Here is a 19,348-nt window from a genome sequence, read left to right as displayed (position 1 = left end):
CTTTAAGCTGACCGCCAATTCCAATCCGTTTCCGTGTCAAGAAAACATACACAATTAAACACAAAACGAGTGGCAACAGTTTTGAGCATGCTCGAGATATTACGAGTAAGTTGTAGTTAATGAAACGAAAACTTTATGCAATGTTATGTTCCTCGCATAACAGTTGCAAGCAAAGCAACGGATAGACTTGACGTCTCCTCACCAAGGATTTTCTGTGCCGCTGATTTGTTTAAACCATGGTAAGTGTCAGATATTCATTGCTTAATTCATTTCAACTTATAGAGGTGCTGGTTTATTCTATTTTTTTTATGTGTACGACATAGTGACATTGCACCTGATGGTAAGTGGAGTAGGATCATATAAGGTCTACTGACCCCTCGGCAGTCGACACAATTATGCCGGCCTGTTGGAACCGGGTATATACAGGTTGATCCACTCACGTAGGCCACTATGGCGGTTTCAATATCTTGTGTACGATGGTTGTTATCAGAGCGGAGATAAAATATATTCTACCATCAAAAAACCCACTTGAATGTGTTTAAGGATAATTTTATATTATTTTAGTTTGATTGTACAAATGTCAATGATACTCAAGTTTTATCCTTTATGTTGTTTTTATATTGTTAACACTTTACGCTTTCATATATAAACAAATATGAGATACAAGCCCTTATTATTAACAGTAACATCGTGATAATTACGATAGCTTAAATAAAACGTATCAATATGGTTTATAACTTTATACATAGTCCCGCAGTTTTAAGGTTTAGGCAGAGTTGTTTCTAGTGTATAACCTCATCAAAGAGACTGAAGTAGAATTAGGGATGATAGATATTCGAATTCAGTTCAGTTTAATGGCTTAGAGTCAACACGGGAATAATATTTCGGACCAATGAATATCTCGTTAATATCTTGATTAATATTAATGGTTGTATAACATTATGTTCTAAAATTTTTTAATATAATTAAACGTATTTTTATATGCAGTTGTGGTAAAAAATAAATTATCTGGTCTTAGGTTGTCTAGTTATAAAATAAAATAACTAGTTATAACGTAATGTAAAACAGACTTAATGAAATACCTACTATTAGGGTGGAATATCCACTAGATACATGAGATGGAGCTAAAAGCGTAAAGCCAACTCTACACTCACATCGAGACATCTTGGTCTCGGGCCACGCCTAGACAGGACGAGACCGAGAGTGGCATTCTAGCACGCGCAGTTGTCCATTCGGTAGTCATACAAGATGGACATGTTAGAAGTATCTGTCGCTGTAGCATTATGTGCTTTAGAATATTATTTATTTTTTTAATTCCGGAAAAATAAAAAAACACAAATCTACACGAAATCTCTTTGATTCGAGTCCGAATTACCGACACGCGTTAGCGAGACAACGAATATGGTCTCTACACTCTTGTATTCGGCTGTTCTCGTGTAGCCTTGGCAAGAATGTGGAGTTAGCTTAATGTGTTAGAAATAAAACCACCAATATGTTTTTCTTTCGTTCTTTCTTTCAATATTATCTTTTCATGTTCTTAGCCTCATATGCCTATAGTGGAAGAGACGTAGAAAATAAACATTTGTTAAACTCGTGCGCAGTATTGCTCCCTCGCACATTTTCGGTGGAAAGGTATCCTTAGAGTGCTATTACTAAGGCTCAAACCTGTTCTGTCTTCATATTCCCAGTATCACGACCTACGTTCTTTCCCAACTTAAGTACAGTCAGCCACAAAAAAGGCTGACCAAACTTCAAATGTCCTGTTAAGCTGAAGATTTTAAGTATTTTTTTATTAGCTTTTGTTTGCGGCGCCGTCCGCGTGTAAAAGTATTTCCGGGATAAAAGTCCCACTTTTTATTTTCCCAGGAAATAAAGTAACCTATAGCACTTAGGAGTAATGTAGCTTCCTATTGGTAAAGAAAATCAAAGCGGTTTGGTAGTTCATCACATTAGCGCGTTGAAACAAAGTCTTCATCTTTATATATTAGTGGATATCAACTGAGGCATCACCGTCTCAGCAGTAAAGAAGGTCCTTACCCTGTATGACAGCATAATCTAAGGCTGATAGTATTAACAGCTCCATATATTATTACGAAGCTACAGAAATTACTATATTCGATGAACATTTTCCTTCCTGTTTCTCGAGGTATCATAAACATCCTTTTATGTGCCGGTTTTATTTAATAGCTTTGTTTTATATAATATTACTTGAAAAACACATAAATACTTATTACGCAGCTCTTACTGGTGGTAGGATATATTTTATATTCGCCCGAATAGCGACCACAGTACGCAACGTGTTAAAACCCGCCATAGTGGCCCACGTAAGTGTGTCGCGTTCCGGGACCAGCCTGTGTATATCCAGTTCCAACAAGCTGGCATAATTGTGTCGACTGCTGAGAGGTATTCATCTCTCGTCAGTCGATATTCTATTGGACTTCACTCCACTTACCATCAGGTCAGTGGGATCACTTTGCCCTTAAAAAAACAGCTCATTAAGGAAGAGTCCATCTTCTATGGCAACAAAGTAATACGCGCGAATTTTTTAACGCTCCCACATCAATACAATTTATTCTGTATAATGGATTATTGTATTTGGAATATCTTATCACAGATAATTATCGGGTAATCCTCATGACCATATTGAATTAAGGTTCAGAAGCTAGATATATTTTGGTGGTAGCGATTTTTTGTTTCAAAACTTGAAGGAATCCAGTTTGTCGTAGTCCGTGGAGAATTAGTATTCAAATTTTAAGTTGTTTTTCTAGGGTTGCCAATAACATTTTAAAAATATACTACAATGTATGTAGAACTATAATTCTCTTTGATTATTATTATAATCATATTTGCATTTTATTTGTAAGTACGTTTGATCGGGTTAATGTTCAGAACAAATGATTGAGACGAATGATTGCTCATTTACTCTCGACCAGAAGTTTAGTATATTTAATTTCCTGTACAGTCATCCACATAAGCATTAAAAAAATCGAAACTTCAAATCGCCGATACACTTTAGTGCACAAATAATTTTTTTTCACCATAAATAATAAAAAAACCTACTTCATACAAAGTTTAACGTACAGGCGAATTGAAGTTTTGATTTTGTTCAGCTACTTTTCTGTCTGACTGTACATCATATTGGCAACCCTATACTGTGACAGAAAACTGGTTTAGTTTCGTGTGAAACTAGTTTCTTTGCGTCCCTGGTGTTACATTTCTACACGTTAACGATTAAGTCCATTAAACAGTAATTAGATGTTTATTTCTTTACATAAGTATTTCTTAAGATTGAATAATATATGAGTTAGAACTTATATCAATATGTAATCTAGACTCTAATTCGACTATATAGGATACAAATCTTTTTGGACATGTTTCATCGTTAAAAATATTTTTTATTACATCATCGTACATTAATAAATTATACTTGATTTAAATTTATAAAAAATAAATTTTATATTTCAATAGCTTCGCCACTTAACATGTTTTGGAATACGGATATAAGCGCGAATTGTGAATACTTGCAAATCTGCCTACCCCTTTTAATGTGGAGGTGCAAACTTCTGACATGCTTGTCTAAATTCAGGAGAGGCGTAGTAACCATTTTCGCAACGCATAAAGTAATCACGTATGATGTGACTAAAATATTTAAATTTTATAGCCTAACTATTAGCCTTTAGCGCTACACAAAATCCTAAAACTCTGTAGTAATTCATAGCGCTATCGATACGACGCCAGTACCACCTATTTAAATAATATATAAAAACTACAAATATTTCTCACGGCAGCAAATTACCAGGATAAAAGTAGCCTATGAGTATGTCAATTCAGGAAATGGTCTATCCGTATGCCAAATTTCATCCAAATACGTTCAGCTGTGTATGCGTTTACTTCTAACAAACATACAAACATTTTCACAAACATTTGCGTTTATAAATTAGTAAGAAGTAAGGTAAGAATGTAAAGATCTAGAAAAGAGTTAGAGGGCACCACGAGGTATACGCAGACAAAACTTAGAGTAAAACGTAAAAGAACGCATAAAATAAGCATTGTAGACTTCAATTTATCTTAATATTTGGAATAATTTTGATAATATCTTCACGCAACATGACGCTAGATTTTAATGGCGTCTGATGGATATAAATGAATAGAGACAACGATGCCTCATATCCTACGCGAAGTTTAAATTTAGCTATTGTTAAAAGGAGTTTTGTTATTTCTCAAGTAGACTAGATACTTGAAAGGAAATATAATACTAAGCTCTTGCTCGTGGCTTCGTCCGAAGCCCCGCTATATATTTTCCCGGGATAGAAAATAGCCTATAACCTTCCCAGGGTCTTAAACTATGTTTATACCAAATGTCATAAAAATCCATTCAGTAGATTTTGAGAAAATCGATCACATACAGACAGCTTTGGGGGACTTTGTGATATAATATGTATAGATTAGCAACATGAGTTCATCTGGTAGAGTACCTAGAGCATTGCAATCTAGATAAAGAAATATTTTATTTGCACACACACAAATATATAATAATTAAAAATGCTAGCTAACCTAGTTTAAAGAAATTAGAAAATGTTTCATTTTTATTAGTCACCGACTGCAAAATTGGTAACTAGTGCATATCTGTTATGTTAAATTATTTTTTGGTTTTTAGTGGTTCTTTAAGGCGTTTTTATTCTTTATTTTTTTTTTATATAAAATATCTTTACTTGTAGTATTTCCTGTTCATTCCCAGATGATCACAGTAGTTTTGGTGGCAGCGATTACTGTATGCGAGGGCTACGCACAAAGCAATGACAAAGCATTTGGCACGCTGTTCAGGTGGAAACAGATCGACTACCAGTACCCCCAGCCCTCTGGAGAGACAAGCAGCCATCGACAACGGGTATGTATATTATATCGTGTGTGTTCATTGTGCATTTAAATGTATCCACTTATACATATGTCAGCTGTTTCCCAGACGAATATAACAACTCCTTTTCCTTTTATTTGCTGCAAAGTAACGTGGTACAGTAATACATTTTGTATCCGGGCACGACAAATTGTCCTTGCTGAATGACCTACTGTTAAATTGCCTGCATATGCATTAAGCATTATATAGTACAACATTTCAACAAACGAATTATTTGAGGAAAACTCTTTTCCCAGAAGAATATGAATAATAAAAGCTGTGTAGATACCTAATGCAGTGCCGAATTTATTAGTTTCCTTAACTATAGAGCACTCAGTGCCGTCCGCATGTGCGTCCGGGTGACTATTTTACGCGAGCAAAAATAAAGGTCTCTAATAGGAAGACTGCCCTCCTCCCTCTTGTTTTAAAATATGGCACCCTTTAAGCCACGGCCTATACGGTCTCTGTCTAAATCCACCACTGTCTAAATTATAAATATCAAGACCACAATTAACAAACTGAGTCCCTAATGATACTTTAGGGTACCGGACTCATTTTTGTTCTTTACCATTATCAAATATTTGCGTTATATAAATTATAACACAAAAGGAATTATTAAAATCCGGTAAAAAATCAACAAGTTATAAGTCTTGAAATGTCGGTGGAAGGGGTAATTAACAAGAAACAGAAAAGAGAGGAAATACCCACATGTGACGTTATCGGGAATTGCGACGCGTGCGAAAGAAAGAGATGAAGCGATATCCCCACAACGCGCCCACTTCTGCACGTTACAATATTTGAAATATGAATTATTAGCTCATTTTTAACCAATTTTTATGCAATTTTCGCAGGAGTGCTTCTTTTCGTGTTATTAACCATTACATATAGAATAATGAACAAAATCAAACATAGGCCCGGCCGGTTCCCTTTTACTTCAATAGTGTTCCTAGTTTCTTTTCAACAATACAGAAAATACTTACACAACAATGCAACAATTATACCTAGTCTTGCCATAAATATTGTAATAAAGAAAAAAGAAAATTGTTAACTGCAAATAACATTTATTACTTTTACAGTGTGTCAGTTTAATACATAAATATAAAACAATTAAAAATATAAAAAGCTTATTCGAAGTGGTCTCCATTGGCTGCAATACAGTCCTTTAAACGATGAGGCCAGTTATCAATAGAAGCACGCACTCTTTCCATGGGAAAATTCTTCACTGCCAATCGTATAGATTGTTTTAGGGACTCCAAATTATCATGGCGTTTAGAGCAAGCTGTACTCTCTAAAACTGACCACAAATCATAATCCAGCGGATTAAGATCGGGACTAGACGACGGCCAGTCTTCAGCTCTGATGAAGTCCGAAACGTTCGATTCCAACCAAGACTGCGTGGACCGAGCTTTATGACCCGGCGCCGAGTCTTGCTGGAAGGACCATACTTGGTTATTGAACATGGTGATGTTAAGGGGCTTAACTACCTTCTCAAGAATGGTATCTTGATACACTTGTGCCGATGTTTTGATACCTTTTCACAAAAATATGGCTCAGTCACTCCTTCATAGCTAACACCCCACCAAACCATCACTGAAGTCGGATAATGTCCACGTTGCACTCTGTCGACTAATTGGGAAGCTTCCTTAGAGCTTTGAGCATAAATACGGTCATTTTGTTTGTTAAAATGTTGCTCAATTGTAAAAATTTTCTCATCCGTAAACAAAATTTTTCTGTGACCTCCCTTTGCGTACCGCTTCAGTAGTTGTTTCGATTTTACCACCCTATTCTTCTTTAAATTATCAGTTAAGAAATGGCCAGTGCGTCTCTTATAGGCTGCAAGTCCTAAGTCATCTTTTAAAATACGCGACATGGTTCTAGGTGCTATCTTCATTTCCCGAGATAAAATCTTTTGCTTTCGGACAGGATTTCTTCGAATTCTTTCCCTTACTGCTTTGACCACCTTTTTCGTACGAACACTACGTGGACGGCCAGATCTTTTCTGTCACAAACAGAGGAGGTCTCATTGTACCTATTAATAGCCCGGTACACAAACATTTTACTAATACCAAGTGTATGGAGAGTTTTAAAAATTGCATTTGGCTCCATACCTACTTTGTGTAATGCTATCACAGCGATTCGGTTCTCTTTATCACCCCACACCATTTTAATATCGCAAAATATTTTACAATGTATTGGCGCCAAAATGAGAAAACACAATGAACAATCGTATAAAAATGACAGATTCGAAATTCAAATGTAATATTTTTTTATAATTAAGTGTAACAGTATTTATGGCCAGACTAAGTAGACCATACTTCTTCCGCTTTTATAAACATAAAGTAACTTATAAAGAACGGATATGAATAATAGTTCCTTAGAAAGTGTATCATTATCAATAGCACAGAAATTACGGTTCTGCCAACCTGGAATTGTTTTGATAATGTTTTATATCGCGTGCCTCTTGTAAGTAATGCCATTTACATTACATTACATTTGCAGTATAAGCCTTAAATTCTTTTTCTTTCTTTGGAAATAAGTCTCATTAATAATAATTATAATAATAAATTACTTAACAGGTGACGATGCTCATGTAATCATTAAAATATGTGTATTCGTGTATATGTAATTATTAATATGTAAATAAGTAGTGTATCAGTTAACAGTTACTATAGTTAATAGCGACAATATTGTATTAGGTTTAAGGAACCTGTAAGGATATTATTCAATGATGATAATAAGTAAATAAATGTGCTAGCTTTCAAGTGCAGTGGAGGTGTAAGGGTGTGACTATTTTAAAAGAATTCAATTAATTTATAGAAGTTACAGCATCACATTAATAAAACATGGATAACAATGAACAACGACTGATTTAAAATTTATTGATTTGAAAATGGGATATCTATATTAAGTAAATTCCTCTCCAAGCCACAATTAATCGCCTCGTAGCGAGGACGCAGGAATGACCATCCTAAACGATATTAAAGAAGCACTTTGTAAAACTGGGTCAGGGCTACTCGTGGAATTAAAAATAAACTTGCAAAAGCTTACTACTTAAATGTTAAGCGGGTTTTAGATGTATCCGAAACCTGGCAAAATATATCTTCCTCAAGCATTTTTGACCATGGAAACAATGACAAGCTGATTTTTACAAATTTTGTAGTAGGATATGCAATGAGCCGCATTTATATACAACTAGCTTTTGCCCGCGGCTCCGCCCGCGTTATAAAGTTTTTCAGGCTAAAGTTTTTCGTTATAAAAGTAGTAGTTTCCCGGGAGCCTATGTTCTTCCCAGGGTCTCAAACTGTCTCCATACCAAATTTCATCTTAATACGTTGGATAGTTTTTGAGATTAACACGTTCAGGCAGACAGATGCAGCGGGGAACTTTGTTTTATAATATATTTTTTAGAACTTTTTAAGTGGAACAATCCCGTCATACATCATTGTTACATAACTTTAAACGTTTACGCAGCGCAGGCAACGGAAGCTCTCAAAACTAATAATTTTCCCCGTTTTTGCAACATGTTTCATTACTGCTCCGCTCCTATTGGTCATAACGTGATAATATATAACCTATAGCACTCCAGGAACAAAGGGCTATCCAACACAAAAATATTTTTTCAGTTCAAACCGGTAGTTTCTGAGATTAGCCATTACTGCTCCGCTCCTATTGGTCATAGCGTGATGATAAATGCGAAACATAGCCTATAGCGGTCCACAAATAAAGGGCTATCCAACGGCAAAAATATTTTTTCAGTTTGGACTGGTAGTTCCTGAGATTAGCCATTACTGCTCCGCTCCTATTGGATATAGCGTGATGATATATAGCCTATAGCACTCCACGAACAAAGGGCTATCCAATGCAAAAATAATTTTTCGGATTAGACCGGTAGTTCCTGAGATTAGCGCGTTCAAACAAACAAACAAACTCTTCAGCTTTATATAATAGTACTAGCTTCCGCTCGCAGCTTCGCCCGCGTGGATTTCGGACTTAAAAAATGGAGCCGGTCGCGAACGTCCGAGAATGTTCGTTTTACGAAGCTACTCGCTAGGTGATTCGCTAGCCTCTAGGTGCCAAGCAAGCCGCCTGCCTGTGCGTTCGCGACCTTATATATATACAAAAATAATCCTTATAGCATGATTCAGTATTTACGCATGATGGCTTATTATTAGCGTATTTCATGTATAACTTTGGTGTTTCTATACCGATTTCTATGATTCTTTTTATGGAATATTTAATAATGTTAACTTTTTAATTAGGGATGACTGAGAGTGTTATAAACGTAAGAGTAGACAAATATAATGAGAAAGCTTCGAACTGCTAAGCTATCGGGAGTTACACGTGTTATTGTGAGTCAACCATAAAAGATAGACATATGCTGTCGTGGGATATTTTTACATAATTTTAAGGAGAACATTTCCGTCATACATTATTTCTGTGTAGCTTTAACCATTAAGGTTGCAAACGCGACGGAAGTTTAAAAAATGGAGTAACTTCTCCCGTTTTCCCAACATTTCCCTTCACTGCTCTACTCCTATTAATTGTAGCGTGATGAAAAGTATACTATAACCAGCACAGGAGTATGACAAATAATTGTACCAAGTTTCGTTAAAATCCGTCGAGTAGTTTTTGTTTCTATAACGGTTATACAGACAGACAGACAGACAGACAGACAGACAAAAATTTTACTAATTGCATTTTTGGCATCAGTATCGATCCCTAATCACCCCCTGTTAGTTATTTTGGAAATATATTTCATGTACAGAATTGACCTCTCTACAGATTTATTATAAGTATAGATAGATAGAAGATAGCTTTTGCCCGCGGCTCCGCCCGCGTTATAAAGTTTTTCGGGCTAAAGTTTTCCGTTATAAAAGTCACGATATATATTTTCCGGGAGCCTATGTTCTTCCCAGGGTCTCAAACTGTCTCCATACCAAATTTTATCCTAATACGTTGGGTAGTTTTTGAGTTTAACACGTTCGGGCGGACCGATGCAGCGGGGGACTTTGTTTTATAATATATTTTTTAGAACTTTTTAAGAGGAACAATCCCGTCATACATCATTGTTGTATAACTTTAACCGTTTACGCAGCGCACGCAACAGAAGCTCTCAAAACTAATAAATTGTCCCCGTTTTTGCATCATGTTTCATTACTGCTCCGCTCCTATTGGTCATAGCGTGACGATATATAACCTATAGCACTCCAGGAACAAAGGGCTATCCAACACAAAAAATATTTTTTCAGTTCGAACCGGTAGTTCCTGAGATTAGCGATTACTGCTCCGCTCCTATTGGGCATAGCGTGATGATATATATAGCCTATAGCATTCCAGGAACAAAGGGCTATCCAACACAAAAGAATTATTCAGTTCAAACTCCTAGTTTATGAGATTAGCCATTACTGCTCCGCTCCTATTGGTCATAACGTGATGATATATAGCCTATAGCACTTCACGAACAAAGGGCTATCCAATACAAAATGATTTTTTTAGTTCGAACCGGTAGTTCCTGAGATTAGCCATTACTGCTCTGCTCCTATTGGGTATAGCGTGATGATATATAGCCTATAGCACTCCACGAACAAAAGGCTATCCAACGCAAAAAAAATATTCAGTTTGGACCGGTAGTTCCTGAGATTAGCCATTACTGCTCCGCTCCTATTGGGTATAGCGTGATGATATATAGCCTATAGCACTCCACGAACAAAGGGCTATCCAACGCAAAAAGAATTTTTCAGTTTGGACCGGTAGTTCCTGAGATTAGGCATTACTGCTCCGCTCCTATTGGGTATAGCGTGATGATATATAGCCTATAGCACTCCACGAACAAAGGGCTATCCAACGCAAAAAGAATTTTTCAGTTTGGACCGGTAGTTCCTGAGATTAGCGCGTTCAAACAAACAAACAAACAAACAAACAAACTCTTCAGCTTTATATAATAGTATAGATATAGATTTTTGTATTGTCGCTAGTGCATACGTATTTAGTTCTTGCGCAATATATTGCTGCGCAAACTAGCCGGTCTAAATTTAACTTAATAATTATATAAATTTCGAAAACGGGAACGAGTCCTTTAGAAAAGTATATGAAAAATATTTTTTACAATAATTCCTAAAGAGGTGATAGAGTTGTAACTAGCCCACTGCACTTATAGCGTCAGTGCCGTAGCGTGGATTAATATAGACGTAGGTGAGGTCGCATCAGCGAAGCCCCTTTATTTTCGTTCCCAAGAATTACCCAATAAATTTATCATACCAAACATGCTTCTACACGACATACCTATTTATGACAAAATGAAAAATATAAATGTGCGGTGCGTTCTTGTTTTTTTAAGTGAAAGTGACGAGTGTGACCAATACAGTTTTTGTTAAATTTAAAAATAAATGGGGATTTGAAATTGGTAGCATCGTATCTAAAGAGGCTTCGCGAGGCCCCTTTAAGTGCGTGGCCGTGGGCAAGGGCCCACTTCGCCCACACCTAGCCACGCCACTGTATAGCGTTATAGACTATTTTCGTCGCATGATATTAAACAGACGTATTTAGTAACAAATAGACAACAAATTCAAACCACGGGACAATAACAAATACATGCCGTGTCGAGTGAATGTCGAAGTCGAAATTACATCACGCTATTCCAATAAATGGCTATTTATATGTAGGTACTGCTCTGTAACTTAAAGCCTCAGACCAAACTCATGTACACTAAATTCTAAGAAGGCGATTAAATATTATATTGTATGTGAATCAGTGTAACTAATATTATAAGTGCATAAGTATTTAAAAACATTTTTATTTTCGAAGTAAACGCAAAAAACAGCCGAATGGCTTTGGATTAAATTTAGTACACGGTTGTAGGTCCATCATATGTGGGTAGGTACCACCGCAATGTCTATTCGTGCCGCCAAGCAGCTGTAGCCACTGTTGTGTTTCGATTTGAAGGACATTGTAGCCAGTGTTACTACTGGACCTAATGAGACTTAACATCTCACGCCTGAGGCGTGTAAGTAGTATTGTATTGCAAGTATTGCTTGCAATACTTTGCAATTCAAGTTGTTGGAAGGTGTTTCTACTTTTTATGGGCGGTCGTATCGCTTGCCATCAGGCGAACGGCAAGCTCGTCTCGTCATTCAAAGCAATAAAAAAAACACGATTAGACCATATTCTGGATTAATACATAGGCTACTTTTTATCCCGGTTTTCCCATGACAACACCCATGGGAGATAACGGTTTTGTAAATCGATTACTAAGTAGATCACACTGACGTACTGACAATCTGAATCACTACAATGTTTAAAGGACCTTTATAGCGGGGAAGGTATTACGTAGCAAAGCCTCAAGCAACATGTAGCAAAATATATCTTCATCGTTCCAGGAACTTCAACCAGTCCAATGTAATCCCATTGGGCATTGAAAGATGGAAAGACCGGGTATTTGTGAGCACACCTAGATGGAAGAAAGGAGTACCTGTAACTCTGTCTTCAATACCGATTGACAGCAGCTCAGAGTCCCCCCTACTCACCCCCTACCCTGATTGGGAGTGGCATGACGCAGGTAACTGGTAAAACCGGAGAAATACAGCGGTCACAGTCTACTACCCAAGCATAGATACTTTTTATAAAATTTATAGTTTTTAAGCTTTGATGTAACAGTATTATAATACTGATTGAATAATGGATGAGTGGTGTGATTGCATTTGTTAGTTATATCTGATACATATTACATGGCACTGCGGAAACTGGGCCAAAAGGAATAGTTTTATTTTATTGAAGTAGGAAGAATGTTAACGACGACTGTTTCATTCGATGACGTGTTTAGAATTTAGATACAAAACTAACCATAAAAATCATATTTTTGGAAGAACTTTTTTTTGTTAACAATTTTAGTATTTCATTTCAATCTATATTATTGAAATATGTTCCTCTTTTCCATTTCCAGTCAACTGCACTGGTTTCACATCGGTATTTCGCATGAGCGTGGACCACTGCGGCGTCATGTGGGTGCTTGACTCCGGGCAAGTGGAAGCCTTCGAGACGCCCCGCCAGCTCTGCCCGCCAACGCTCTTCGCTATCAATTTAGAAAATAACGCCGTTCTCGCCAAATATCCCATCCCAAGCGAATTCGTCCTTCAGAATTCACTCATCACCAACATAATCGTCGACTCGAGAGATGCACACTGCCGCGATTTACACGTTTATATCGCCGACGCCTGGCGCTTTGGACTGATCGTCTTCAGAAACTCCGATGTCAAATTCTGGAGATTCAACCACTACACATTTTACCCAGAACCTTTATATTCCAATTACACTCTCCATGGCCTGAACTATCAGTGGTCGGATGGTATATTCGGCATGTCGTTAGGAAAATACCATAAGGGCGACCGTCCCTTGTATTACCATTCTATGTCGAGTTCCCTGGAGTTTGTTGTGGCGACATCAGTAATACGCGACCCAAGTCGTGTGGATAACGCTGTGAGCGAGTTCAAACTCCTTGGCGAGAGTCGCGGCGCTGGCGGGCAAGTGTCGGCCGCAGCCGTCGACCGCAACGGTATTATGTTCTTTAACCTCATTTCGCAGGACGGTATCGGATGTTGGGACACGCGCAAGCCGTATCAAATCCAAAATTTTGCAATAGTTGCGCAAGACAATAGAACAATGGTGTTCCCCAACGATTTGCGGATAGACCACGAGGTGCCGCAGACTGCGTGGGTGATAACTAACAGGCTGCCCATGTATCAGTTTAATTTAATTAATCCTGATGAGTATAATTACCGTGTCATGTACTTGGATCCAGTGAAAGCTGCGAAGGGCAGCGTTTGTGAAATACCTATTAGCAAGTAAGATAGGCCGGCATAATCATAGCAACCACTGAAAGATGCAACGTGTATCTTTGATTGATATCACAATATTTAGATAATGCTGTACTTACTGTAAGATTCAGTATAGTATTAAAAACAAATTATTTTAATTTACTAACATTTTAGGACAAAAGGGGAATTAATTACTATTTATGTATGATTGACACTTAATAAAACAATTTTTTTAGTTTAAGTTTGTAATATTAATAAATTATCCTCATTTTTTTTGTATTTTTTTTATAATCACGTTATATTATTTGCTTAGATTGTCCTGAGTATTATTGTTGTCTAAATTTTTATGCTGTTCCTGAGAACTTTGCTGACCCTCACCGTTTTCTCCTTTTTGTTCAGGTGATGATTCATCTTCAGACTTATTATTTTCGGTTAAGGGATTATTTCGTCTTTCTTTAAAATTCAACTTCTTACTGGTTTGTGTCATTCCGACTCCGGTACTTTCATTTTGACTGTTCTTCCTCTCATTTACCGTCTCTGTTCCAATGCTATTTGATTGTACTTCATTTATTTTTAGACTATATTTTAATTTAGTAGTAGGATCTCTTTTACGTTCATTCCTTTTCATTGTTTGCTTCTTTTTATTCACAACTTTTTCTATTTCCAGAGACACCTTTTCATTAGAGTTTATTGAGACAGCACGCTTGTATTGTTTTGTGATGTTACCATCATCAGATTCGCTTTTCTTCTGCACAGTTCTTATAGAGCCCCTTCTGCGTGAAGATAGAGGTATGTCCGAAGACTTCCTCGTAAACATTTCAGGATAGTCACGGAGATACGAGGGTCTTTGGTCCTCCCTGCATCTCGTTACATGTGGGGTATCAGTATCTGACGGCATAACTGGACAGTCAAGATCAGTTCTTATCGAAATGGTTTGAGATCGTGGACTGAAGCTCCGTAAAATGAGGGATTCACTGCCTTCCCTCGTTAAGTAAACGCTGATACGCAACAGCATTAGCACGAACTGTTCCAGAATTCGATCTGTGTCGCGTGGTATCACTACTTCATTACCAAACCAGTCTTCGAAGGTGCCGGCGTCGGACATGCGGTTCGACGTGATTGACATCGGCTGTGAGGAGTCTAGATTGTCTTTCATGTCTTCCACGCTAGTGTCAGTTGAGCTCGCTATGTTTGACGCGAGATTCACTGGCGGAAGCTGGAGAGCTTCACCTTCTATTAACGAGCCGTGTCTTTCACTGCAACTATAGATACAGCGTCTCATAAAACGATTTAAATTCGAGTCAGCCACAGCACTAACATGACGATAAACTTTATTACGGTGTACCAAATTCGTAATTACAATACGATCGTTATTGAATTTAAATGGTTTTAAAAGACTGTGGTACTCTTTAAGTTATGCTAGAAGACTACTAAGTACATATATTAATTGATAAATAACAATCATAGTAATTTGATAAAATGGTGCACTGAAAGTTCTTACTTTGTATTAATCTTTCCTTTAATTCGTGTATACTCACAAACTGGCCTCAAGCTTCCTCCGCAGTTGATCCTCGCCCAGCAACGATTTGGTGCGCCTGCGCCTCACCGCCAGCTCTAATCCGTAGTCGAGGTCGGTAGATGGCAGCACCGGCGGAAAGGTTTTGAACGCTGACGCCACTTTCAATACGTGGTAGTAACTGTTATACATAAAAATTATATTTAAGGAATACGAACTGTAAACCATACCAAGAACCATACCAGAGAACCATCTCAATATTTAAAACACGGACCGGCAAACGAGCAACCTGATAAGGGCCTTCTGCCCCCCAAATACCCACAATATCTTTTTATTATATTGGCATAGCGATTGCACCTGATGGTAAGCGAAGTGGATTCTAAATATGATGTTAATTGCCAAGAGATGAGTATCCTTTGCCAGTCGACGCAATTTATACCGGGTTGTTTGAACCAGATAGTCACACTTGGGCCACACCAATCAATCAAAAATCAAAAACAATCTTGTGGAAGGTGGTTGCGATCCGTATGCGTGCGTGCCTTATGCCAACCAACTTAATAAAAAGGAATAAGGTTTAGGGAAGTGTTGGGAGTGTTTAGGCCTTTGGGCAATTTACTTTCATACAAAACGCATCCAAGCTCTTACTTGACGTTGTTTCCTGTGAGTAAATGGTATTGCCTTGACCGGTCATTTCACATTGTGGTCAAATATGTCTACGGACTGCCTTTATCACACTACGTAGCAATTAATGAAATTGTCTTTGCCCGATCTTCTAAGATATCTAAGCGATATACATGCATAAATAGTATATACTTATACACATATATATCACGTTACTATATGTGTCAGTACTATGTGCCTGTGGTTTCATGAGTTATTATACCACAAGGATACTGAACTGACATGATTTATATATCACAGGAAAATGACATTTAGGTATAGGGATATATACAGAAAATACCTTCATTAATTGTTTAACAGCGCATTTTCACAAGTATTCATATATAAAAATGTATATTCACTACACAAACAAGCTGATGAGGAACTTCAGACGGAATTAAAACTACTTTTACATAAAAATAAAAATGTAAAACGCGCGACAAAAATGCGCGTCGTCGCCGCAGCGGAGAGGGGACCTTGGCATGTCTGCACATTAATTAAAAAAACAACACAGAAAGTTCAGGGTTATACTGTTTATAAGCCAATGAGCTATTAATTTCGATTTGATTATTTTAATTCCGGGAAGGCTATGAGGGGCAGTCCTTGACAGCACTAGGACACCTAGTTTTATCCTCCGAAAGATTTAAAATCATAAGCGGAACCATTTCTCATGTTTTTATACTCAATCGAGTATGCAGATCTACTGATGGTAAGTAATGAGATCGCCTCTATCCACATTATTACACAAATGATTACTTACCTTATAATAATATAAATAGGGTTTGAAATATGAAAGGAGAGAAGCAAAGAAAAAAGGATCAACCCTTCTTGCTGGAACAGTACTCACCTAAACACCAACATCCACATGTAAAACGCTGGCATTATAGAAACCACTTTAACCACCAGGAACTTGATGCAGGGCGGTTTTGCCGGACCGAGAAGCACACAGGTACCCAGGCCTAGAGACAGGCTGGTCAGCTCGCATAGCAGCTTTCTTATCGCGGCTAGGAGTAGCCACGGTAGTACCAGTGCTGGACGTTCTTCCTGAACACCAAAAATATTTATTGTCATAGCCAAACAAGCTAATTATTTTTTTGGATTTTATGGCTTTAAAACCGATTAATTCCTAGGTTCTATTATGGGTCAAATGAAAAAATTTGTGAGTCTTTAGATTACTATAGTGTTAGCTGCAAACGATTCAACTTTATAACTTACCATGATCTATGGAATGAAAAAGAGCTAGACGAAACACGAATACACATAATACATGTTTGGTTACCTACCTACGCTACCTCATGAAGTCTTAGCTATACCAGTCAAATTACAATCGAAGGCAACTAACGTGTATTTTCGAACCGCCTTTTAGGTAGAGTACGAAGCATCCATTTATGCAAATTGAAAAATACCAATTCCTTACAGTAACGTAAGTAATAGTTACCAGGAAAACAGGATAGAGCAAAACAATGTACGATGCGAGGTACACGTATACGGTGAAACACTGCGCGAGCATGACGCCGGAGATGACGGTGCGCAACACGCGCTGCACCGGCAGCGACAACTCAGGCGGCATCGTCATCTGCCACACCTGGACAAACACATAATAATATCACTCCTGTGTTATAAACTGGGTAGGGGAATTCTCTGTTACTCAGAGGGTTCAGATCTTAAGCGAAGGCTAATATGGGTTGGCAGACTTCACATTTCTTCTCATAAAACACAATTATATAAAAAAATATCCGATCTGTATTGTAAGACATTCCCGTCTTAGCCAATGTGGCCATTTTTATCTGAATTGAATTGGATTTTTCTGGAAAAACTTGTAATAAATAAATATAATTTGGCATTCAAATTGAAATGTTATTCTCAATGTCTTTATGCATTTAAATTAAACCTAAAGGTTTCTAACTGAGAAAGATTGAATTGATTCGACGAATCAATTTTCAAAACATTTTATATATACTTTGTGTTTCTTTGAAAGCTCTTCGCTTCTTTGCACATTAGGTTGGTTCTAGGTACTCTACAGACTACAATCCAAATACCAAACTGCAATTTTGAATATCCAAAATAATATCCACAACATACAGAAGATTTTCTTTATAAAAATACCTGCAACCTATCCTTCATTCTACGCGGAAGTAAAGATGCAATTTCCCAAACACTGCTTTAAAAATCTGGTTAATATGAGTTAAATATACATTTGTTTAAGTTATTCTTTCGTTAGCGCACCTGTTTCAAGTTGGAGTTTACTTTAAACAACGTGGCGTCGAAGATGGTACGCATGAGCCCCAGCAGAGTCCACAGGCATACCTCAGATTGCATGTTCATACCAACGTACGAAAGAATATTGATCATCTTTGTTTGTGTTTTTTAATTTCGGATTTATTTTGTGTTTACATTTTAAGATTTTTGATGTTTTGATTGACTGACAGTTTTGGCTGTTTACTGGTTATACTTTTTTATAATCTTTTTGCTTAAACTTTTTATTAATTTAAAACAAAACTCGGGTACATATCTGAGGTAAAAATGAAAAATACTTAATAATGTCTGGATCGAATGACCAACAGCAGATTATAATATGACTACTGCATAATAAAGTATAATTAATAACACTTTTTGCACTTATGTACAGAGTTTAAGCAAATATATTAGGTTTTTTGTTTACTCACCGATGGAAGCTGATGATTTCAGTTTCATTTTCTTAACGAGAAGAATGAGATTTACACCCCACAATAACGCAGGCCATTGCTCGTTCCTAGGGCTATATTTTACTTAAACAGCACTGTGTATTTTTTAAAATTAACAACAAAATATTACACAACATGTAGCCACTTTTGAAAAGCACGCGCTGAAGTATAACGTAACTAAATTGTGTGGGCGCGTTTGTGACATTGTTTTGAGATTGGCAAGTTGGAACATTTGACATTTTATTTGCTTTTTAATTCGGCATTATAAAGATGACCAAAGGTAACCATTTGATTATTTTAATGTGTACGCAAGCCGACCTTAGCAACATAATATTTATCTCGTTCTTTTCAACGGTTTTGGCCTATTTGAAAAAATAGGATAAGTATATGAGGGTAATTTAGATTCCTTCTATGCTTGTTCATGTTCTGAGGGTACATAATACCTAAAATGTCGTGCGCTAGACAATGCATGGAACATAAATATTTTCATTGCAAATTCACGCCTTTTTCAAGGTAAATACATCAAGTATGTAAAGGAAAAAGGCGAAATAATAACATCCTCTGAACATAATAATGTATATGGATTGGTTATGGACATAATTTAATTTGAAAAATAGTTTATTTTAATTCAAAGCGATGATTCAACAACTATAACTAATTATCAGTATGTATGTTATTAACATTTAACATATGGTTTGCCCCAAATAAGTCATGCGATAACATACAGTCCATTGTATCCCTTCGCTGCGGAATAAATCCCAACAATTAATCTCAATAGGGATTA

At 36.9% G+C, this 19,348-nt stretch overlaps 1 protein-coding gene and 1 pseudogene across 1 annotated transcript; one reads left to right on the top strand and one right to left on the bottom strand.

Annotated features, from left to right (window-relative positions):
* Nucleotides 1-70: 70 nt before the first annotated feature.
* On the top strand, nt 71-13,945 carry LOC115452184 (annotated as a pseudogene).
* LOC115451961 lies at nt 13,932-18,310 on the bottom strand. The gene is made up of 5 exons (XM_030180387.2): nt 18,107-18,310; nt 17,319-17,465; nt 16,728-16,924; nt 15,243-15,401; nt 13,932-14,966 (listed from the first exon to the last, which is right to left on the bottom strand). Exons 1-5 carry the CDS (start codon nt 18,230-18,232, stop codon nt 14,006-14,008), a joined length of 1,590 nt encoding a protein of 529 aa, XP_030036247.1. The 5' UTR covers nt 18,233-18,310; the 3' UTR covers nt 13,932-14,005.
* Nucleotides 18,311-19,348: the final 1,038 nt, after the last annotated feature.

The sequence above is a fragment of the Manduca sexta genome, chromosome 12, assembly GCF_014839805.1.
Source record: "Manduca sexta isolate Smith_Timp_Sample1 chromosome 12, JHU_Msex_v1.0, whole genome shotgun sequence".
In the NCBI taxonomy this organism is placed as follows: Eukaryota; Metazoa; Arthropoda; class Insecta; order Lepidoptera; family Sphingidae; genus Manduca; species Manduca sexta.
The sequence above is the reverse complement of the archived record's forward strand: the minus strand, read 5'-3'. Positions and strand labels throughout refer to the sequence as shown.